General features: G+C 46.7%; 1 protein-coding gene across 2 annotated transcripts in view; it reads left to right on the top strand.

Moving 5' to 3' along the window:
- The window catches only part of CEP68 (centrosomal protein 68), a 32,261-nt gene extending 8,820 nt beyond the window's left edge, over positions 1-23,441 (top strand). The window contains exons 2-8 of one of the 2 annotated variants that reach the window (XR_014782717.1): positions 4,137-4,491; positions 6,270-7,790; positions 8,387-8,509; positions 10,885-10,981; positions 18,494-18,663; positions 18,843-18,994; positions 19,872-23,441. Coding sequence is in view for 1 of the 2 variants with exons in the window: in XM_084799741.1 (XP_084655867.1) it covers positions 4,180-4,491; positions 6,270-7,790; positions 8,387-8,509; positions 10,885-10,981; positions 18,494-18,663 (2,223 nt within the window). In the remaining variant the exon portion in view is untranslated. The remainder of the gene's footprint in view (positions 1-4,136; positions 4,492-6,269; positions 7,791-8,386; positions 8,510-10,884; positions 10,982-18,493; positions 18,664-18,842; positions 18,995-19,871) is intronic. The other variant, XM_084799741.1, reaches the window with a different exon arrangement.
- Positions 23,442-24,196: the final 755 nt, after the last annotated feature.

The raw sequence follows: 24,196 nt of genomic DNA, 5'->3' as shown, positions 1-24,196 counted from the left end.
TGAAAGGCATTTGCTGCCAAGCCTGATGACCTGAATTGAATCCCTGGGAGGCCACCTGGTAGGAGAGAACAGACTCTTAGACCTGCTTACACCCATACATGCAGAAATAAATATAGATATGCTTATACATTTTAAATTATACCGATCCTTGAATGCTCAGCTTCATTTTACTGCGGAACCAAGCCTTAACATCATACTTGTTAAGGGCACTAAGGAGCTATGGCCATTGAGAGTTTCTATGAATGGAGGAAGGAAGTAAGAGGTAAGTTTCTTCACCCTAAGTCTCCAGTTGATAGGGTCAGCTGGTGCAGGAGCTGGAGAGGTGGTTCAGCAGTTAGTGCTGTCTGATCTTCCAGAGGACCCAAGTTCAGTTCCCAGGACCCATGACAAGTACCTCATAGTTGCCTCTAATTCCAGATCCAGATCTCATGTCTTCTGACTTCTGTTGGTGTGTGTGTCTGTGTGTCTGTGTGTGTCTGTGTGAGAACACTGACACAAAAATAAGTAATGTGCAGTTTTTTAAAGAGCCACAAGGTGAGGATGTGGCTCCATGAAAGTATCTCCTCAGAACTTGGGCACTCTGCCTCCCATCCTTCGCTGGCTCTCTTCGGTTTGTTTCCTTACTGATCCTTATTTGGCACGTCAGGAGCTTGGTCCTGGAGTCACTCCTTTGCATGAACAAGGTTCTAGGTTCGAGATGTGAGGCTGATCTGGCTAGTGAGCCAGTGTCCCCTTTCATCTTCACTGACCCGTGTGTGTTCCTCCTGGTTTGATGGAGAGGGGGAAAAGGCCTCATGCACACAGATAAACACTGGAGGAGCCAGGAAAGTTCAACACACAGCTTACCTCTTTAAAGAGGTGCGCAGCTGCTCTTCCTGGGGTGCCAGGAACGATACAGTTTTATAACCTGCTGATCCTTTGCTGTCTGAGGAAACAAGCTGCCCATATCTTTGAGAACTTTTGTTTTTACTTATCCCTGACGCTCTCCCCCTAAATCTCGAGCGTTGCTTTTAGCCATAAAATCCACTCTTATGAGAGATGTCACTTGTGCTTTACAACAGCCTAAGTGTCTTCTGTTATTTTAGTGCCAGGGCAGTCCTGACTCCACAGGCGTTGTGCTCACCTCAGTCATTCTCCCTAGCCCCGAGTCCTGAGCACTGTTTCTAAGTCAACAGAAACCATCTTATGGGTTTCCATATGCCCTTTGCAAAGAGCTTCAACGTGACCGCGTCTTAAGCTTTGTTGTATCATGGGGCTGAGTTTAGTATTATCTGAATACTCTCCCCCAAAATTGTGCTGTGCTTAAATATAGCTAAAGTAAAATGATCTGGGCCAGACTCTAGAAGTGCAGGTCCAGCGCCAGCTGTAATAAAACTGGGCTGAGCCAAGTTTCATTCTTAGCCTTATCCTCCCTGATCACTTTTTTCCAGCTTGCTGTAAACTCTGCAGGGGAATCGGCACAGTTGATTCAAGAGGACAACTTCCCTCTAACAAGGAGGCTGGTCTTGGTCAAGGACACACCAGTAGCTGTGCTGCCCTTAGCTCTTAAGGTTCTAGACTCAATCCCTAGTGCTGTTTTTTTCTGAGAGGAAGAGGGAGGGGAACAGGTGGACAGGGTATTGGAATGGTATGTCCTGCCCTGTTCAGCACTTTTAAATAAAGGTATGTGTGTGTGGGAAATACTTGTTTTTGCATATGTATCATGTGATAGGAGTCATACACAGAAACTGACAACACTACTTGCCTGTGTTTGTGGACCTGTTCAGCGTTCAAGTACTTGGCTTGTTATATGAAAGGTTAGGAGGGCAGCGTGTCGAGCGCTGCATTGGAACTTGCTGAAGATGTTCTGGGTGTCTCAGTTGCAACTTTAACTTCCCTTCTAACCCAGATTACTTTTTACAGATGTCTGTTAGGAAAAAATCAAGTGACATGAAAAAACGTTTTGAAGTGTTTCTTCTAGATTTATATGTTTTGCCTGTGTTTATGTATGTGCTCCATGTGAGTGCTTGGTACCTATAGAGGTCTGAAGAGGACTTCCAATGGTTGGGAGCTGCCCTGTAGGTGATTGGAACTGAACCTTGGGCTTCTACAAGTGCCCTTAACTTCTGAGCCTTCTTTCCAGTCTCATGAAAAAAAAATGTTCAGTCAAAAGTAAACGAGGTCCCTGTCCCCAGAAAAAGCTTGCATGTTTAATACACAGAAAGGAATAGATGTCCAAGTTATGTACGGCACTAAAGGACCTTTGCCGACACAGAGAAAGAAAGCTTAGATTTTATGAAAACGTTTTGTGGGTAATTTGTCAGTTTAAAGGAATATTGTTTTCTTGTTCGTGTTATCCTGTTAGTGTACTTGCTTGCCATTGGGCTGTGTTACTTAAAGCTTGTTCATGAACTAAAAAAAAAAAAAAGAAAAAGAAAAAAGAAAAGAAAGGCTAAGTGCTATTTCTACCAGAAAAGAAATCAGGGTGGGGTCTGAGTACCCTGAAGGGTCTGGTGCTTACAGGAGTGAGCTGGTTGCATTTGAAATTCATGCTTTTTCTCTGACATCACCTCAGACTGGCCTGGAGTCCCATGGGCTGAGTTAGGGAGGGTAGGAAATTCATAGTCTACCTGGTTGCATTTCCTGGAAGGAAAGCCAAGAAGGGTGTTCCTGACAAGGCCGCTCCTACTCATTTTGGCAGCTTCCTGTGTTGCCACCAGCAACCTCATTTTCCATGCTTTGCCTCTAGTGTCTGAGGAAAATAGGCTGTTCCTGTCCAGGGTTTAGTCTTGAGATTAGCCCCGGTGCTTGGCAGGTGGCTGCAGACTCCCTGGGTGCCCACTGTTCCTTTGTACCCACTTCTGTGTCATTTCAAGTTAGACTTCCTCCTCTTATCCCACTAGTGCTCAGGAGCACTGGCTGGCCTGACAGGCCAGCCTGGTCTTGCTGTCGTCCGGAGCTCTTCCTCTATAGATCGGGCTGATTCTTCTCCTTTTCCCGCAGCTCCTCCCTCACCAGTCTGCCTGGGCTGCTCTCCTTTCTCACATGAACTCAGCCCATTATCACCCAGCCTACCATGGCTTCGGAGGCTGCCAAGGCAGCCTGAGAAGGGTGCTGATCTGTTTCTGATTATTGGTCATCATTGAGTGAGAAGCCCTGTCTGGTTGTGGTTCCTGTTCCAACAGTCTGCTCCCACCAAGACCAGTTAGAAGCATCGTCCTGAGCCCAGTGAAGGCCCAGGCATGCCTGGACTTGCTATCCTCTGGCACAGAAGGGACAGAACCAGACTCAAGGCTGCTAACAAACAAGCACGTGGTATAAGAGAGCCACTGTGAGGCTGGTGAAAAGGTAACACATGCAGGGCCCAAGCCTGGTCTCTGAATTGTCTCCGTGGAGCTGCACACTGAGGGAAGGCCTTGTGGTCAGCTCCCCATTTCATTCCACCTGAGTGAGTTCAGTAATCCCAAGAGGGCTTTGGCTAGCCTCCTTTCCACTCTGTCCATGTGTGATGTCCAGAACAGCACATGGGAAACCAACCAGTGAGAAGAGTGGCCCTAGGAAATGGTGATCTGTTCTGAGATGTGCAGAATTAAAAAGCATCTCAGGAACAGACAGGGTCAGGTGTGTCTCAGTCACAAACCTCCACCTATGGGAAGGCACCATTAGCCTTCACCTCCTCCTGTGCTGTAGGCCTCCTCTCTTCACCTCCTCCTGTGCTCTAGGCCTCCTCTCTTCACCTCCTCCTGTGCTCTAGGCCTCCTCTCTTCACTTCCTTCCAGGCAAGGAGGATAGCCTTGGAATAGAGGTCTTCCACCCGGCTCATACTACTATTTTTTTTCTTGTGTTGCCTTGGTTTGTTTGTTTGTTTGTTTGTTTGTTTGTTTTTGTTTTGATTGTGCAGCAGGCTGGCTACGCCTTTTGCTTGGTCACACCTGTCCTGGCTCTTGGGAAACAATACTACAATGACAGAGGACAAAGTCTTTCTTAGGCATCCCCTTTGAAAGGGTCTGAGCTGAGGAGCAGCCAGACCTTGGTGCTCCCCTGAGAGAAGTGGTCACCATTCCTTTGGCCAGAAAAGTTTGTCTTCACTTGAAGTCAAGATTTTGCTGCACACATGAAGAAAATCCATTTTTCTCTTTTCTTCCCTTGTTTTGTAGGTTCCCGAAGGCTTCAAGGAAAAACAGATTTAGAGAAGGCTCGATGGCCCTGGGTGAAGATGAGGCTGAGGCAGAAGCATCTGTCAACAGGAAGGTCCCGTCCTGCGACAGGTGGAACTCTGGGGAGCTGCTGCCCCCAGGGCTTGAACCAGAGCAGCCCCCACATCTGGAAGTTGAGGGGGCACCGCTGTGGAGGGCTGAGGCCAACCCTGGCTGCATCTCTGGAGTTTTCTTGTCACAGGCCCACACTGCCAGCAGAGAACCAAGAGCAGACAGGTCTAAGCCTACCCTCGGTGGCCCACTTCCTTCTGCAGGTGTGGGGACTGGAGAGCCTTTACACTCTGTGGAAAACCAAGTAAGTGCTGAAGCAGCGCTGCATTTCCCTGACTGCATGCCCCCCCCCCACCTGTCAGTCTGAGGTGGGAGCTTGGGATCCTGGATATGAGCTGTTTCACAGGGTTACTTGAAGAGCTGGACCTTGAAGCCAGCAGAGGGGTCTGTGTGCTATCTCCTGTTCTAAAGAGTCACTGGGGACCTCTTAAAGACAGTGAGAGGTTCATCAGGAGCCTACCATCCAGAGGACTAGGATCTCCTAACAAGGGGATCCCCACCCTGACCTGATAGACGGCTGTGGCTTCTCAGACCAGATCCTGCTGGAACTAGTCAGAACCTGAAAGTCCTTTCATGGGCAGCATTGTCTCAGACCTCCGTGACTGCAGACTACAATGCAGCTCCCTCTGTAGTGGGAGCCACATGGGGCGGGGCAGGGAATCCTCCCATGTCCTAAGGTCAAAGCAGGGCTCTGAATCTTTGTTTCTTTGTTTTGTTTTTTGTTTTTCAAGACAGGGTTTCTCTGTGTAGCCTTGGCTGGCCTCGAACTCACAGTGATCCACAGGGCTCTGAATCTTATAAGCCCTTGTAGTAGAATAATCCAGTGATCTGTTCCTCCTGGCTCTGGTAGCCTACCACGTTCAGCCTCCCAAGGTCCAAGAACAGCTGTGATTTGAACATTGTGGCTTTGGTTGCTACTCACTTTCTCCTTGGAGCCCCATCCTGTAAGAAGGCCCTGAGCAAGCCTGGAAGAAAATAGCACCTGGGGCCCACTTGGCTGAAAGCAGGGGTCAAGGAAGCCTCTGGCACATCTAAGTCCTATTTGTAAGTCAAGAAGCAAACCAGCAAGCCCAGGACTAGCTGTTTCTCAAAAGAGGCTATGGTGTCTGTTCTCATGCCTACTAGTGAAGGACTCAGTGTTTTCTCAGTGAGTCCCTAGGAAGGCAGTGCTGCTGCTGTGTCCACTCCTCCGCGCAAGGAAGTAAGCTCACAGCTGTACTTATGGAAGGTAGTAGAAATAGGAGTCCGTTAACATTGGGTCATTCCGGTTCCAGAGTCGTTATGTTACCCTGTCTTCCTCTAGAGTGAGTTACTCACTGATGATTAAAATCCAGAGTAAAGCCAGGTACCATGGCACATGCCCGTAAACCCAGCACTTGGGGATGCAGAGGCAGGTGGATCTCTGAGTTCAAGACCAGTCTGGTTTACAAAGCAAGTCCAAGACAGTCAAGACTACACCAAAAAACCCTGTCTCAGAAAAAGAAAAAGAAGCAACCCAAGGGAGCCAGTCATTTTGCTCCAGTGTATTGGCATGTGAGCTGAACACGGTGCCCCCTAGTGGAGCCTGCTGGATCTCTAGTTAATGGTGATGTGGGGCATGTTTTACTTGCCTTGACCTATAGTCAAAGAAGAGGCGTTGACTTCCAGCTTCCGCATGCAGATCTGTTTTGAGTTCTGTTCTCACAGAGTGAATGAGTAACACTTGAAAAGATGAGTTAGGATTCAGCTGTAGGAGACTTCCCAGGGTAGGATGGGTCTCTGCTAAGTACTAGCAGCAGGCACCTTGAAATCTTCGCTGAATACTTGTGGACTATACAAGCAAATCTATCCATCTTTCTTTCTTGTTTTTCTTTCTCTTAGTGTACTAAGCAGTAGGTTTTACCATAGAATCCTTAAACATAAGTTGTTTTCATTGATACTCTCCCCCCAATTCCCCTCCCTCAACTTGTAAAGAAAACTGTTCTTTAAAAAAAAAAAAAGTCTTTATTTTCACCTCAGTGCCTTTCCCCCTTATTATTGTAGATGGAGGAGAACAGACTTCCTGCCTCCCAGGACCTACTTCAGACTGTTAAAGTCTTTGGAACTATAAATGTTTGCTCAGAACATAATACCGACAGTGAAGATGACAGGTCCGTAGTTGGTTCATCTCAGGGCCTGGGTCTTCGCCAGCAGCCTCACGCCTCAGGTCTCCTCCCTCTCCTATCACAGTGGAAGTCCACAGCGAGCCCAGGTGCTCCTCAGCTCTCTAGCAGAAGCATCTCTGCCTCCTCAGTGGGCAGTAGTCTGCAGGATCACCAAGAGAATGCAGAGCCTCAGAGTGGCTCCTTTGCCAATGTCTCCCCTCTAGAATTGACTGTGCCCCAGGTAGCACCCTCTGTGTTGGGGGCAAGGCCTCAGTTCCACTGGCAGGGCCTCAGCTCACAGCCTGTGGCCTCTGGTGGTGACGCTACAGGCCGGGGTAAGAGACAGCTCTCCTTTCAGGCAGAGTACTGGGCCTGTGTGCTGCCAGATTCTCTGCCTCCTTCCCCTAACCGCAACTCCCCACTCTGGAACCCAAATAGGGAGTATGAAGATCTGCTCAATTACACTTACCCACTGAGGCCGGGGCCTCAGCTCCCAAAGCAACCAGAAAGTCACGTGCTGACTGACCCTGTGATGCACGACTCAGGGGTAGATCTGGACAGTTTCTCTGTCTCCCCAGCAAGTACTCTCAAGTCACCTGCTAATGTCTCCCACAACTGTTCATCAACAGAACCGCCTGCTCTGCCATTTTCTGGAGCCAGAGAGCCATGTCTTAAGCGCTGTCCCTTGGGAGTATCCCAGAGACAGAGTGGCATAAGCCTGGCATCCTGGAACCAGCTTGCCTCAACCCCTAAAGCCCCAAAGACTGAGGATGCCTCTTGGGGGAACAGAGGAGCAGCTCTAAGGGGCACAAAGGACTGTCCACCTATAGGCAGGACCCTCAGTGTGGCCTCTCCCCAGCTGAGGACGAAGGAGAGAAAGCAGCCCTTTCCCAGGCTAGAGAGGGAGAAGAAAGCCAGCCAGAGCGTTGGGCGTCCCACCTGTGTGAAGCCGGGATGGGTATCAGAAGAGGAGGTGGAAAGTGACGATGAGTACCTTGCTCTGCCCACGAAGTTGACTCAGGCTTCTAGTTTGGTGACCTACTTAGGTGCCATTCCCACCTTTGTGAACCTACCCACCGGAGCTGCTGAGGAGCACAGCTCACTGGAAGTCTCAGACAGTGATGGGCCAGCTTCCCCAACAGTGGACTCCAGCCAAAGGCAGCATCCTTCTGGCACTGCCTTTCAAGGGCCTGTGGGCCAGAACCCCTGCTTCATGCACTCTACCCAGCCCCAGGACTCCACAGGCAAAAGTAGTCTGATGAGCAGCCAGGCCCTCGGGGTCTCTTCTGGACTGCTGAACACTCAGCCCTCCTTGCAAGCTGCGCCAGACATGTGGCCATTCACAGAGCAAACTGCCAAAGAGAAGTGTTCCAGGAAAGCAGAAGAGCAGGAAAAAGCTTCCCTGGTGCAGTGTGTGCAGGTAAAGATGCTGAGCATGGAGAAGCTTCTGGAAAAAGTGTTCTTTCCCCAGCCCACCAACAGCATGTCTGAGCACCTGCAACACACATGACCCCAAAATATTATAGGTATTGTTCTCCTTTAATGACTACAAGAAAATGGCATGACATTTAGGTAACGTGTAACACTTGACATGAAGTTTATACGCACAGTTTGTTTTTACTGTAGCTCACGTAGTTCCCATTCACTCATTCATCATGCGGCTGTTTTTCTGCATAGAAAGTTTAGTGGTTGGTAATGGTCCGCGTTCCTTTGTAGTTTCAATCTCACCGTCAGGACTGTGTATTCTGAGCCTGGCTGAGGAGAGACACAACCGAGTATAACATTTGTTGTCATGGCAGAGGAAGGTCTGGAGTTACGGGGGTAGAGGTGGAGACAAATGACCCTATGAAAGAAAACTCTAGAAAGATACCTGTATGCCATAGTGCTGATATCTTTAGCCTTTGGACAAGGTATACAGCATCTCATTCAGTTGCACCATGTAGATGTCAGTTGGTGTCGCACTGGTCCCTGAGCAGGTAGGCCGGCTTCACCCACCATGTGTTCTTGTCATCACAGGCATTTTGCTGTCAGTTGGAAGAGCTGATCTGCTGGTTGTACAAGGTCACAGATGTTGCTGACTTCAGGACTCCACCGAGGTCCAGTCTTACAGGTCTCAAGTCCTCTCTGCAGCTTTACCGGGTAAAATGTGTTCCTGGCTTGTTCACCCACAGGAGTGGTGGTTAAATTACTTTTTTACAAAATAAAATCTCAAGTAACTGTAATCTTGTAGCTCAGTTGACTTTATCTGAGTAAATCTAATCAAAATGCCCTTTTCAAACTCTTAGTGCTGAATGCTACAAAATATGAGTTAACATCCAGGGCAAATAGAGGATAATTATGTGTGTTTTGAATCAGAAATATTTTAGGGCAGTTTGCATGGTATTTGGCAGCTATCTCAGGGTTAGAATCATATGCTGTGATTTACAGACACTGGTCATGTGCGGCAGTTCAGACATATGTGCACCACAGCTGTGAAGTGGCTGCCACACCACACAGTGCACACCCAGAACACATCAACTTCATCACAAGTTCCTTTGAACTGTGTTGCTGTTTATGGACTGAGCTGAAAGTGCTGAATCCAGGCATAGGCAGGCAGGCCATGTGAGAGGACAAATGTATATCAAGTTTACCTCAAAATCTGACACCAGTTTGTGTCTATGTTTGAGACTTAGGGTTTTGTCTTATGCCTGTTTGTTAAGGTCTGTTATTTCACAGCTGTGAATTTTAGCTAACTTGATACTAGACTAAAGGTTATGTTGAAATGGAGGGTAAACTCCGTTAGCTGCTACCTCAGTTGGGCTTGGCTGACTTTGGTCACATGTTGTTGGGCCATGTTTATGGCCCAGGCTAGCTGCTAGTCTGGTAGGGAGGGAGGGACACAGATTTGCAATCTAGCACTTCTTCAGCGGCAGAGAGATTTACTTCTTCAGCTTAATCAGTTTACCTCCAAATTCTGACTCATAGCGTCATGCATACCCACCTGTCTGGTGGGAGGGCCTTTGTTTTCTGTCTCGGAATCAACTGAAACCTAGCTTGGACTAGCCAGCCGTCCTGCCCTGGAAGGAATGCTGTTAGATAGAGTGTAGAGATAGAAACTAGAGGAAGGCTGAGCTGAGGGTCTTCTCTGTTCAAACACAGTGTGCCTGCATGCCTGGGGAGTGCACGGGCGAGTCCCTGGAAGAGGAGCTGCTCTATCTGACTTACCTCAGCAGCCTTTCCTGGCCTAGCTGAACAAGTCAGATAAGATTTACTCCATTCTCCATTTTAGCCCTCATAACGCTCTCTGTGAGTCAACTTCCAGGCCAGCCAGCTGCACCATCCTGCACTGTAGATAGCTAGGAGCTGAGCCAGCAGTGATCCCTGCGTACTAGTCAGCCTGAGGCCTCTTGTGTCGTACTGCATCAGGGAGACGGCCCTGCGGACCTTCCTCAGAATGCTGTGTGACTTAGGAATGAGCTCCCATGGCCCCTGCTTAGACCACGGCTGAGTGTTTGGATTTATGTGTGCTCACATTTTAGCTGTCACTCATCCCCCCCTAACCCTGACCTTATCTTAATGCAGTGGGGATGAAGCAACATTGAACCACTAGAGCACAGACGAGGAAAAAAGGAATATTGAAGACAGGAAAAGAAATCCAAAAATAAAACTAGTACCCTCAAAATATTAAGCAGGGAAGTCTGTCCCATGTCATGGGTTTAATTTTATACAGTTTCTACAGCTAAAGAAGGATTTTAAAAGTTAGCTATAGCTGGCAGTGATGGCACTTGCCTTTAATCTCAGCACTGAGGAAACAGAGGCAGGCCTGGCTCTATGAGTTTGTGGCCAGCCCAGTCTACATAGTGAGTTAAAGAGCAGCCAGAACTATATAATGAGACCCTATTTTTTAAAGAAAATAAGGATAAAAATCAACAAGGCCTAGTAGCTGTGAGGGAAAGCCTGCTTGGCATGAACTCTTGGGAAAACAGTAGCTACCCTGATGCCAAGGTGTGGCATAGAGGTCAGCAGAGGGTCATGAAGGTGGAGACCACAGCTCTGCATGCTCAGTATAGTGGGAAACTGCTGCTTGTAGCTCTTACCTACCGTGTCCATTGTAAGGGTGTAACTTATCTTGACAGTCCCTTGCTTCTGGATTTCAGAACACCATAAAGTATACAAAATGGAATCCCCTACTCCAACCTGTTCAAAGCCAGCCTCTTCCGGGGAAAACCTTCTGTAGAGCTGGGCTTGATAGTGCAGGTTTAGAATCCTAGCACTAGGGGAGGGTAAGGAAACCTCTAAGACCAGCCTGAGCTAAGCAAGACCCTGTCTAAAAAACAGAAGAAACAAAAACAATATATTCTCTAAGGGCTCAGCAAAGCTGCCACTAGACTAGAACACTGATGAGTTCTTGACTGCATGACGTCAGTCTTCCATGTTAGAGAAATCAGGTATAACCCAGTGGTGTAGTGTTTGTTTTACACAGCTTCTACAGGCACTAGTATTTGAAACCTCTTTTCTTTTTTTAATGTCTTAAGCAATTTAAGAAAGATGTGGAGGAACATCAGTCCCTGACAGAGCGTGTGTTGGAGCAGGGGGAGGTTCTTCTTCAGTGCCTGCTGGACAACACCCCAGGTGGGTATCGAGAGCAGCCTTGTCTGCTTGTGTGTATTGACACATAATGTACTCAGCCCTGGGTCCACTGTGATACTCACGCTCACTGTGTGTGGCTGTAAACCAGAGCATGCCTTCCCACTGAGTGTGTTAGAGCAGCCCTTAGGAATTCAACCCATTCACCTATAGTGAATTTTAATATGAAAGTCAACATAACATTAAAGATGAAGAGCCAGGCGTGATGGTGTACATGGTTTTTGTTTTTGTTTTTTTGTTTTTGAATTACAAAGCTACTTTTAATACTTTGGGGTGTGCCCCACAGGAATAAAAAACCCTGGGAAGGGATAACCCCTTCACCCCCAGGAGTGGCCCAGGGGGAGAGAGGCTGCCTGAGGGGAAGGATGCACAAAAGAAACCCGCTGCAGACGCAGGGCAAAGGGGAGGCCATCGGTGCTAGGCCCTGTGAGCACTGTGAGCCTGGTGGGACTGCCCAGGGCCTGTGAGCACTGTGAGCCTGGTGGGACTGCCCAGGGCCTGTGAGCACTGTGAGCCTGGTGAGACTGCCCAGGGCCTGTGAGCACTGTGAGCCTGGTGGGACTGCCCAGGGACACAGGCGCAGGGCAAGAGGGTCGGACACAAAGCCACAAAGCTACTTGGGTTCCTCCTCCTTCTCATTAGCCTTTTTCTGCTTCTGCTGCATGATCTCCGAGTCCCTCTGCTTGCGGGCGGCGGCAGAAAGCCCATCATCTCAGTGCTTTCTCTTAACCGAGTTGCTCTACTTCTTCATGTTCTTCTAGTGGGTGAGCTCTCGCTAGTTACCGGGGATCATGGCGACAGCAGCGGCTCCAACCTGCCTCCTGTGCGTCCTAGGTGTACATGTTTTATCCAAGCACTTGGAGCTGTCTTAAATTTCTGGCTAGTCTGGTCTAATAGTTCCAGGCCAGCTTGGGCTACATAGTGAGATCCTACCTCAAAACAAAACAGTAAGAAAATAATAAAATAAAATAAAGGTAGCGCCCAAATAGAACTACCCAGGAGTTGGAGAGACAGCATAGCTACTGTGAGGACTAACCTCAGCTCCAGCTCCAGGGCATCCACCGTGCTCTTCTAGAATCACATGTGCATGCGTGCACATGCGCACATACACAAAACTAAAAAGAATGTTTTTAAACTAGCAATTAAATTTAGGATGTGATGGGACTCTTTATTTTCTCAATGTAGAATTCTCATCAGCTTCCACTGACAGGAATTTTCAGATTGTCTTAACTTGGCACCCCATTTCCCACTGGAGTTCGGTCTCATCTCAGGAAGTGACCACAGTACTGTAAAGATGGCGAGAGTGCCGCTGTCTCTTCAGCAACTGCTTTCATTCTCCTTGATACACAGTGGTCAGTAGTGGGATTTCCACATTACACTGGCATTTCTAGTCTTGTGAAGACCTCCATACTGCTTCCTATTAGCAGTGTGCGAGACTTCCCTTTTCTGTCATCTTGGCTGTCGTTTTCTGTTTCATACTAGCCATCTTTGCTCTGTCCCCCAGCACTCCTGAGACATGGTTTCTTTGCATAGCCCTGGCTGTCTTGGAACTCAATATGTAGAGCATGCTGGCCTTGAACCCAGAGGTCCACCTGCCTATGCCTTCCAAGTGCTGGAATTAAAGGCGTATGCCGCCGCCGCCGCCACCACCACCACCACCATAATAGCCATTTTTTAAAACTTATTTTTATTTCATATGTAATGGTGTTTTGCCTGTGTGTATATTTGTGTCGGATCCCCTGGAGCTAGAGTTACAGACAGTTGTGAGCTGCTGGGTAGGTTCTGGGAAGTGAACCCAGGTCCTCTGGAAGAGCCACCATTACTCTTAACCACTGAGCCATCTCTCCAGCCCCATACTAGCCATTTTAATAATTATTGATCACTATAGTTTTCTTTCCTTCATGATTAATAATACTGAACATTTTTCATAGATTTGTTGGCCTTTTCTAATATCTTCTAAAGTTTCAAGGTCATTTATCCATTTTTTAAATTAGATGACTATTAATAGTAACACTAGTAGTTGTTTTGTTTCTGGGGTTTTTTAGCCTAGAATAGTCAATTTTCTTATTTACTTTTTTTGTTTGTGTATTTATTTTGATTTTTCAAGACAGGGTTTCTGTGTAACAGAGCCCTAATTGTCCTGAATGCTCTTTAGACCAGGCTGGCTTTGAACTCACAGATCTGCTTGCCTCTGCCTGCAGATTAAAGGCCAGTACCACCACACCTGGCAGTTGTTTTGTTTTGTGTTTTGTTGCTTGACTAGCCAGGAACTCACTATATAGGTCAGGCTGACCTTGAACCAAAAGGATTCTCCTGCCTCTGCCTTGAGTCCTGGGATTACAGGCTTGAGCCACCACACCTGCAGTCTGCTTTTGTGAGACAGGCTCTCCTAGCTCCTGGTAGCATTGTGGTGGGTGCTTATTTGAATTCCTATATATTATGTGGGTTTCAGAGATCAAAGTCAGGCCATCAGGCTTGGCGACAACCCCTTTAACACCTACTGTGCTGCCTCACTGGCCCTATAATGCCTTTTGTGTGTTTGTTTGCTTAATGCAGGGTCTCTCTGTGTAGCTCTTGCTATCCTGGAACTCACTCTGTAGACCAGGCTGGCCTTGAACTCACAGAGATCCACCTGCTTCTGCCTCCCAAGTGTCCCCATGCCCGATGCCCATTTTAAGAAAGGATTTACTTTACTTTTAAGTATGGATGGGGGTATATGCATGAGTACAGGTGCCCTTGGAGGCCAACACAGCAGCTCTAGAACTACAGCTGGATGTAAACAGCCCACTGCAGTGAACTCAGGTCCTCTGGAAGAGCTGTGTGTGGTCCTAGTCACTGAGCCACTTCCACGTTGCGTATCTGTCTATATGTTCAAGATGTTTTGTTTGTTTGTTTTGAGTCAGGGTTTCTTTGTGTAGCCCTGGCTACCCAGGATTCATTGTAGACCAGGCTGTCTACAGGAAGTCACAGAGTTCTGCCTGCTTCTGCCTCCCTGAGTGCTGGGAGGTAGCTCTGTGCACCACTGAGCCCAGCTGAGGCATTCTGTTTTTAAATGTGTATGTTTGTGTGCCTGGATGTGTGTATGTGTACCGCATGCATGCAAGAGCATGTGGAAGTCAGAAGGGGTTGTTGGATTCCCTGGAACTGGAATTAAAGGTATAAGCCTCCAGGCAGGCATTCGGTACCAAAGCTGGGCATTCTCCAAGAGCAGTAAGTGTTCTTAGCCATCTGTCCAGCGTGGTGTGTGTGTTGTGTGTGTGTGTGTGTGTGTGTGTGTGTGTGTGTGGTGTGTGTGTGTGTAATTAGTCCATGTAACGATAACTAGTCCATGTAACTAGTCCACTAACCAGTCCAGCTGGTCAGTTATTGGGGGGTCGAGGGGGGTCGCAACCTGTAATTAAAGACATGGGCGAGAGAGATGTAGAGCTCAAGCGAACAGTTGCTTGTCAAGAGCCGTTTATTGAAGGTAATGGCAGGCTTTTTAAAACCTGCTTTAGTGAGGGCGGGGGTACGCAAGGAGAGTAGTGGAAAAGTACAAAATCTTCTGGGTTGAGCCCCGGGAACATTTGCAAGGGGAGGGGTCTTCCAGGTGAGACAAAGCAGGATGTCTCTGTGGTTATCTCAGGATCAGATCGCTGTCTTCTCAGGACTAAGCCGGATGCCTTGCATACCTAATGAGTGGCCCAGCAGGATGTTTGCTGCAAATGCTGAATGGGTGGGGGTCGGCCTCAGGCCTTTTGGTCCCTGGCATGTGTGTGTGTGTGTGTGTGTGTGTGTGTGTGGTGTGTGGTGTGTATGTGTGTGTGTTTGAATCCACTGCTGAGAGATCAAATCCAGGGCTTTGAGCATACAAGGTAGATGCTGCCACTCAGCTGTATCTCCAGCCTTGTGACTCAAGTTTCACATTTAGCCAGAGCTTTGCTACACACCACTTAAGAGAGCCCCACAAAGAACACCCGCTGCCTCCTTCCATCACTGTCCCTCCACACTCATGGTAGGAGAGTTAGGGTCATAAAAGTAAGCCTGTTGCCAGGCAGTGGTGGCACACACCTTTAATCCCAGCACTTGGGAGGCAGAGGCAGGTGGATTGCTGTGAGTTTGAGTTCGAGGCCAGCCTGGTCTACAGAGCAAGTCCAGGACAGTCAAGGCTACACAGAGAAACCCTGTCTGGAGGGGGGAAAAAAAGTAAGCCTGTTGTAAATTGGGCGCCAAACCTACAAAAAATACATTCTCTTCTGAGAAATACATACATATATGTATTTTTTAATATAGTATGTGAGATGGCTCCTACCTTGCTTTTGAGGCAAGGACATCAACATTCTTCTCTCCCTGCCATCTTGCTGAACCACCATTTTTTTCAACTTTTTTATGTGTTTTCCACATATCAAACTCGATTGTCAGGACTACACAGCAAGCACTGTCTTTTTTGACCCATCTTGCCAGTCCCCAAGAAATGCATTCTTTGCTTTTATAAGTCTCTGGAGATGTTCTGAATGTGCAGTGCATGAGTTCAGAAGTGTGTGCATGGCACAGGTGTAGAGATCAAGAGATCAACTTTTGAGAGCTCATTCTCTCAAAATCAGGTTCTGGGGCTTGCTCAGGAGTGGTGTTTACGCACTCACTGAGCCATTTCACTGGCCCAGGAATCCAGAATTTGGTGTAGCAGTCCTCAGTTGTGGCTGTAGTCAGTGGAAGCCCTCAAATTTTCTACTTAGCTCATTTAACTGACAGGTTTCTCTACTTTATGCTCTACTTTAGGGGAGGGTTTCTGTCCAAAAAAAAAAGAGGGGGAGCATCACACCAGCTAGACATTTACGTTCCACCTGCTACCTGGCACACAGGTTAGAGACCAGCCTGGACTCCTGTGTGTGTGGAGGGGAAGGGTAGGGAACAACAGTCAGTTTTCAGGAGCAGATTGGCTAAAGCATTCGATTATTAGGGGAATGAGTGCGGATCATATATCAGAAAAGTATATGAAATTCACAAAGGATGGGTGGATATTTAGAAAAAAACTGAAGCCGGGTACTGTGGCACAACACCTCTGGGAGGCAGAGGCAGGTGGACTTCTGAGTTTGAGTTCAGCTTGGTCTACAAAACAGGTTCCAGGACAGCCAAGGCTGTTACACAAAGAAACCTGTTTACAAACAAACAAACAAACAAAAAGGTTTGGAGGAACAGGGTTGCAGTCACATACAAGCCAGACTCAAACATTAACAGGATATATTCCAAATTTAGTAAAAGATGAGAACTTCAAGCGTTTGCTTGGTGCCAAGAACTGGTGCCCATATGTGTCCTTAAAGCCTTGAGTTGCTGGGCCCATAAAGGGGCCACTAATGTCCGTGTAGTACTTAAAAAGGCTGGTCCTCAGTTCCACAGAGAGGTAGGATTTACACAGGAACTAAATGGCATACACACAGCCATGATGAACTTTGTGAGAAGTGATGGCCAGATGCCTCCTGGAAAAGTGTTAAAAAACAAGGTTTTCCAGGCTTGGTGTCACTGCTATATAGAACTAGCTAACTCTGTTTTAGCGGGTGTTCCATGCATTGCAAGATGTTCTGCAGCACAGACGCCCTCACACCCCTGCAGTGCTGACACCCTAAAACATTTCCAGGCAGTGCCAGTTGTGTACCCTGGGGAAAGTGAACTCATGGAGACGTTCCAATGGAAAGCAGCCACTAACAGGTCTGCAGCAGTGTGAACTGGTGAGCCCTGTGCCCCCACGCCCTGCTTCTCTGAAGGCCTGTTCTGACACTCCTCCTGTGTTCTCTTACATAGGATTTTTAGGGGTTGCTTTTCTGGCTAAGCCTTAATGTTTTTGTGTTCTGTATACGAATGGCATGTGTGTAGACTTAGTGATAACCGGTGGAGTTAATCCTCTCCTACCCTTACACACGTTTTAAACATTGAAGCTTTAAATCTTGCCAAGCCTGCATGTAAATGCCTTAACTCACTAAGCCATCTCACCAGCCCCAAGTTTTAGGTTTTACATTGGGGCAGCAAGCCTCACTGCTGCTGACAACACTGGCGTTTACCAGTCGTGCTTAGCATGGTGCTGGGACTTCCAGCTGCTGTCCTAGGGTCTGAAGAGCTGGGCCTGAGCAGGAAGAGCTCAGTATAAGCCTCCTCTTCACGGAGGCCATCTGTAATAGGCCTCCTAAAACGGTTTTGACTTTTGCTTGGAAATATATCCATTAATACTTAAATGAGTAAGCGAACAAAACCCCCCCCAGTTTGTCTTCTAAGAGACTTAGTTCACTGGCCAGAAGAGGCTTTGGTTTTGAGTTTCATATGCGAATCCAGACTCCTTCAGATTGGTACTCTAACCCCTCCCAGCCCTCCACCTGGAATAATTGGAGAACTTAGTGGTTTTGTTCAAGTCTCAAGTTCCTCTTGACACTTCTTACTTCCTCCTCTTCCCAGAAGCATCCTGCCAGGAGTACAGACACATACACACACACCTGTACCACACCATCCTGCTTTCTCACTTGGCTACAAGTATAATTTAGAAGTGTGACTGACACTTGCCCCTATGTCAGCACCCTGCCAAGAGCATTCTGACCCAGTTACATAAATACAGGCTGGCATTTTGTTTTACACCCCAACTGCTTATGAGTCATGTGACTGGAGCCCATGGGAATTAAGCCAGATGAGGCCCTGTACGTATATGTTCAATTAAAGTACACAAAAATCACACCAGGAACCCCTACTTTTTTGTTCCTTGAGTCTTTCTTCCATGACCTGTTTATAGTAAAGTTTCAAATAAAAGGCCCCAGAATTCTACCTAAGACTGAACAGGGCTGGGCCACCCTGACAGCATTCCTCTGCCACCAGCTTTCAAGAGTTGTTAGGATAGCACTTTGCCCTGATGTGGCTTCCTAAGGGGCTGAGCTTAACACACCAGCCTGCTGTTCCTTCCCTTCCTGCCCCATCTAGTCCACATTGTGAGGAGAACAAAGGCTTCCCCTTTCTTATCTGCTGCTGGCAGATGCTGCCCTCTGACCGGAAGCTAGGGAACGTGTGACACAGCTGATAAAGCACAGGAAGCAAACAGCTTTTGTGCTTAAGAAAACAGCCTGCCCTTTGTGAGTACTCTAACCCTAGCGTACCCCTCCTCAGCTCTACCGTGTAGGACTGACTGAATCTTAGCCTGTTCCCATACCATTTCTCCAGTTGTGGGTGCTGATCTCCCTTACCTCAAAAGTCCACAGGCTTCCCCAATACATTACTTAAGCCCTTGAAGCATCACTGTTTAAAAATAAGGATAGATTGGATAGGAGTGCGGTTCAGTTGGGAGAGTGTTGGCCTAGCCGTGGCTGCAGTCCCCATACTGATCCTGCATAAACACGTAGTGTGGTACTGTGCACCTGTATCAAAAGCTGAAGGTCACACTCAGCTAGGAAGCAGATTAGAGGTCAGCCTGAGCTGCGGGAGACCCTGCTGGAGTGGGGAGGAGACACTGAGCAACCTGCTATAACTTAATAATCTGACCTTTAGTTTTAAAGGATGCCCTTGGGAGGATCGCAAAGCAGTCTGGTGAGCTGGAGAGCCACGCAGATCACTTTTATGACTCTATCTTAGCCTCTTTGGATATGTTGGCTGGCTGTACCCTCATCCCTGACAACAGGCCAACAGCAGCAAAAGAACACCCGCACGAAGGACTTTAAGTAAGTAGAAAAACCCAAGAAGAGAACTTGCTGTCCACCCACTGTGCTAATTAGGGCACAAGGCTGTCCTAGTAAATAATTATTTCTTAGACACTTAGCTGGGGTAATAGTCATTGAAACAAATGCTGTGCTGAAGGAAGATTGCCCATGGTGCTGAAGGAGTCCCCTACTCTTGCCAGGAACGTGGGTCTTCCTGTGGTGACTTGGTTCTACCCTCTGTTTTCATGAGCTTGCTGAGGAGCATCCCACATTCCCGTATCTGTGTTCCCGTCACCTCTCCGGCCAGCCACAGACAGCAGCAGTGACCCTGACCAGTGTTGTTTCCACACAGGTACACTTCTCCAGTGTGGGGCTGTTAGCAGACTGCGCCTGTCCTGTAGGCTCTTAACACCCAACTCATTTAGCGCGTATCTCCAAGCATCTCTGACCACACACACATCTACAGAAACCCAGTTAACTGCCAGCTGTCTGCCCTACCCCTCCCCACAAAGGAGGACCTTCCAAAACCTCCCATGTCATCATTCCCCAAAGATTGTGGGGATGACACTTCTTAGAGACTTAGCAAGTTACTAGTTGTCAGATAGAACTTTCATCTTACCTCTTAAAAAGTCAAACTGGGAATGACTGATAGGAAAAGGAAGCCAGAAGAAAAGGAGGGCTAGGTGGTGCCCAGCCCAGGACCTCCACTACCTAGCATGTCAGAACCCCATAGTGCTACTGCACGTTTCTGGAACTTCCTCTTAAAAGGTTTGCATAGATGTCTCAGTGAACACATGCTGGAAGTAGTCAGGAGCAGAGCCTGCAGCAGCAGCAGCAGGAGCGGGGACAGGTGCTGCAGACCTGTGGTCTCAGCCCTCTAGAGGCTGAAGCAAGAGGATTCAGAGATAGAAGTCAGCCTGGGCTACGGACCAAGGTCATCTTTTTTATTGGGGGGTGGGGTGGGTTAGAGGTTGAGACAAGCGTGTCTCTGTGAAGCCTTGGATGTCCTGGACTCACTTTGTAGACCAGGCTGGCCTCAAACTCCTCAAGATCCGCCTGCCTCTGCCTCTCAGCGCTGGGATTACAGGTGTGCGCCACCACCGCCCAGCCAAGATCATCTTAAAACAAAAATAGTAGTAAAGGAGATGAAAGCAATGTATGTAGAAGCCATAGCATCACCATTTCTTCCTGGGCTGCATGCCTGTGACCCTTGCTGCTTTCTCTTTCAGGTATCATCCCAGGCAAAGATGGACTCACCATCACCTAAGTTGGGTCTGGGGAAGAAAACTCAAGAACAACTCATAAGGGCCATGTAACAGTTAAGGCAGGGGAGAAACCCGGCTTTAACACAGTTGTTTTACAATGCCTTCTCACCTCTGAAGGGTTCTTGAGTCACTGTTCTCATTTACAGTGAATCCCTCCAGACTAAGGCTTTTCCTTCTGGTGCTTCTCTACCAAAAACATGTGGCTTTATAGGGTTTTTTTGGTGTGTGGGCTTATGTACCCCTTCTGTTAAAAACAAAACAAAAAACAGATGAAACGCCATTTACAGAAAGCTGCTCAAAAAAGAAGATTCCAAGTACTAGGGATTCTCAGGCATACAAGGGGATGGGATCTAAGGGAGTGAAAAAGTTAGTAGGCAAAACCGTGGGTTTTTTTCATAACCTGCACTAGAGTTATGTAAAGCCCTTAATCTACAGCAAGTCAGTAGAACCTCTATACAGTCCTTTGAACTGCCATCTTCAGCAGTTTGTCTCTACTGTCTTCCTTGACTATTTAAGACAGTGCATCAGGGATGGAGGTCTGCCATCATGCTCACCTCTAGGGCACTCCATTCTTTTCTTCCTCTTTCCCCTAGAAGACTAGTCAAAGGAAGGGAATGGAAGGGCCATACAGTCTGATCCCTACAGAAACTAAAGCAGCCTATAGTGATTGAAAACAGGGAAATTCTTTGTTGCTTGGGAGTCAACAGCTAGTGCCTTGTCAGGAAGAAAAATTCTATGGATCAGTTCAAAACCAGTTACAGATTTTGAAGGGGTGATTGTGTACTGATTACCACAGATTCTACCAAGTTTCAAAGATGGTGTTTTCAGCTTTAAAAAAAAAATAAATGACAACACTGGGTGTTGTGGTGCATGCCTGTAACCTCAGCACTCTCGAAGGCAGAGGCAGATCTTTGTGAGTTTGAGGCCATCCTGGTCTGCAAAGTGAGTTGGGGCAGCCATGGCTACAAAGAGAAACCTCAAAAACAGAAAGTCTCAAAAAACAGACTAACAAACAAAAAGACCAGCTACTTAGATAAGCATGGTACTTGACTTTAATCCTAACAGTAGTATCTCTTTGGGTTTAAGACCATCCTGGTTTATATTAATTAGAGTTCCAGGCTGGCTGAGGCTATATAATGAGAAAAAGATTAGTTTTGGTAAGTATACATAAAATACAGTATTTTCATGTGTCTGCTGCTACACAGTATGACTTACCATGTTTATGGGCATGATCCAAATTAAAGGTTTTTGGTTTGGTTTGGTTTTGGGTTTTTCAAGACAGGGCTTCTCTGTGTAACTTGGAACTCCCTCTAACTCAAAGATCCACCTGCATCTGTGCCCCGCCCCCATCCCAAGTGCCGGGATTAAAGGCGTGCACTACCACCACCTGGCTCAAATTAAAGATTTTTTTTGTTTTGTTTTTTTTGTTTTTCGAGACAGGGTTTCTCTGTGTAGCCTTGGCCATCCTGGACTCACTTTGTAGACCAGGCTGGCCTCGAACTCACAGCGATCCGCCTGCCTCTGCCTCCCGAGTGCTGGGATTAAAGGCGTGCGCCACCACGCCCAGCTAAATTAAAGATTTTTAATTCTGTCATCTCCAAGTTAAGCTTAATTCTTATATTGTACATGATACATAATGTGCTTTCAAAAGGCACCAAAAGAAAAAGCTTTTCTAGCAAATGATTAATAATTTTATATGTAAAACATCCTATAAAACCTAGAGTTGGTTAAATGGTTAAAAGTCAGTATATTTTACCTCTTTGATGTGGCTTTAAACTGTCTTCCCACCAATGCTAGAGGAGCCCTCAGGAATTTAAAATTAAACCATTTGACAGGCATGGAAGTCAGTCCACACAAAAAATGAAGATGGGAGACCCTTATAGAAAAGAGCCAGCCAGTTACACCAACTGACTGCAGAATGGGGCACCTTCTGCCCTTTAATGCATAATTATAATCGCTTCAATTGACAGTGTTTATTTAGGAATGTACTGTTTCCCATAGAGTAAGTACCCATCTTGCCTGACCTTGGCCTATACTTTTTGTTCATCCTCTTTGTAACAAAAAGACTTTTTGTAACTAAAGGATGCAAACTCTGACCTTGGTTTTGAATGCTACTTAGGAATACCAACAGAATTGTTAAGTATATCTTCTGCTGTGTGTTAAGTGTGAGCTGAAATTGTTTGAGCTTAGGATGGTACCACCATATCCATGTGCTTCAAGTAGCCACACTAGAATGTAAAATTGTTCCCTTGAAGTTTCTTGAATTCACAGTAAAGTACCATCTCAAGACAGGGCTCTTTCAGGCCTACAGCTAAGCTCTAGCACAAAACCAGAGGCTTTGGACACCGGCTGTTCTGAAACTGAGATGGACCCCAAAGGAGGCATGGTGGTGGCAAGGCACGCTGGGATGGCCAAGCATGTGCGTGCGAGAACCTCCGGCCAAGTGAGCACAGGAAATGAGTGCTGAGCCCAGTGACTGCTATTCGCTAAGGACTCCCAGTCACAGCCACTGAGCAGAATGTTCCTCATTATGCAGGTACTGTATGGCAGTCATTCTTTTGTTAAAATATAACAAGGGATAATTTTCTATTATGTAGCAAAGTAGAGCCCTGATAGTCTTGAAATGTTTGTACTTGAAAAATGGGATATTTTTCCCTCCAAAACTGCAATTACTGACACGTGCATAAAAGCATATAGTGAAGTATGCCGAAATGGTGTGGTAAGCCCTAATCTTGCTGCCGGTTGGGAAAGAACACTAGAATTTTACAAAGTCTGTAAATATGTTTATATTAAAAATAAATTCATGTAATGTTTTCTGCTAACAAAGAATAAGCTGACAGTTTGAACAACGTTTGCTCTGTAAAATTAAAGTGCATGGTTTCACTTCATTTTATTGGTTTTTATATCATTAGTTATGATAGTAAACAGTTTATGAACTCTTCCTCCCTTTGTATTGACAAGGAAAAAACCAACAGTGACAAAAAAGAAAAAGAAAAAAAGATATTTATCCAATTATGGTGACTTCAGGAATTTCCAGTTGCCTTATTTTATAGAAGGATGAATAGACCCAACAAGCACATCTATAATACAAAGTAAACTATGATTTTATTGTGAAATTCTCATAGATGGAAAATTAAATTGAATATTTATTCTGTCCATTTTTCATTTTACAATAATCTTACCACTTATTTTTGTACCATGTATTTCAATTGTCTATTTAGTGAAAAATAAAGAAACCTGTAATTTTTGGCTTATTTTTAGTTTAATATTTTATCATTAAAGACCCCATAATAAAATGTGTTGTCAACAGCCACATCCTAAGCCCCCAATTGAAGAATATTAGGCTGCTGCTTAAACCAAAGGAAACAATCTCTGACCTTTGTCACCTTAAAATGCTAGTGTCCCGTAAGAGACTTTGTTTCCCACAGTAAGACAAAAGCAAAGTCTAGGATTTTGAAGGTCCTAGTTAACAGAATTTTCACACATGCAAAAATTTTCACCGAAATAAATATATTATTTCTCTCATCATTCCCATCTAGCGTTCGTGTATTCAGTTAATGGGGGGGGGGAGTTTGAGTTTCTACAGTTAGGGCAATCAACATTTCCTGCCTTCTATTCTAATGCTTAAACTTGCCTCCAACATGAGTCATAGAGTTGGAAAGAATAAAAAGTTGACACCTGGAAGTGGAGGCAGGAGGATCAGGAGTTCAAGGCCATCCTTGGTTACAAGTGAATTTGAGGCCTTTTGAGCTATGTGAGACAGTCTCAAAAAAGAAAAAGGAAAAAAAAAAAAGGTGCAGTCTGGGTATCACAGCACATGCCTTTAATCCCAGCACTTGGGAGGAAAAGGCAGGGGGATCTCTGGGGAGCCAGCCTGTTGTACTTACTTAAGTTCCAGGCCACACAGGGCTACAAGGTGAGACCTTGTCTCAGGGTGGGGGCGGGAAGGGGAGAGAAAGAGCCAGGTGTGGTGGCGCACACCTATAATCTAAGCACTGAAAGGCAGAGACAGGCGGATCCCTGAGTTTGAGGACAGCCAGGTCTACAGAGCAAGTTCCAGGACAGCCAGGGATACACAGAGAAACCCTGTCTCAAAAAGGGGGAGGGTGTGTGTGTGTGTCTGTGTGTGACATCTGACTCAGCATGGAGGAAACCCCAGCACAGACGACCAGATCACTGCCTGAGAGGAAGCGTGTGCTGCTCTTCATCTCCGCCACAGATGCCAGTGAAGCCACTTCGTGTGTTTTGGGCTGGAGATGAAGCGCTAGGAAGCATAAATTATAAACTTG

This window comes from Acomys minous (assembly GCF_964271855.1).
Source record: "Acomys minous genome assembly, chromosome: 10".
In the NCBI taxonomy this organism is placed as follows: Eukaryota; Metazoa; Chordata; class Mammalia; order Rodentia; family Muridae; genus Acomys; species Acomys minous.
Note: the sequence above shows the minus strand (reverse complement) of the source record. Positions and strands in the feature narration are given on the sequence as shown.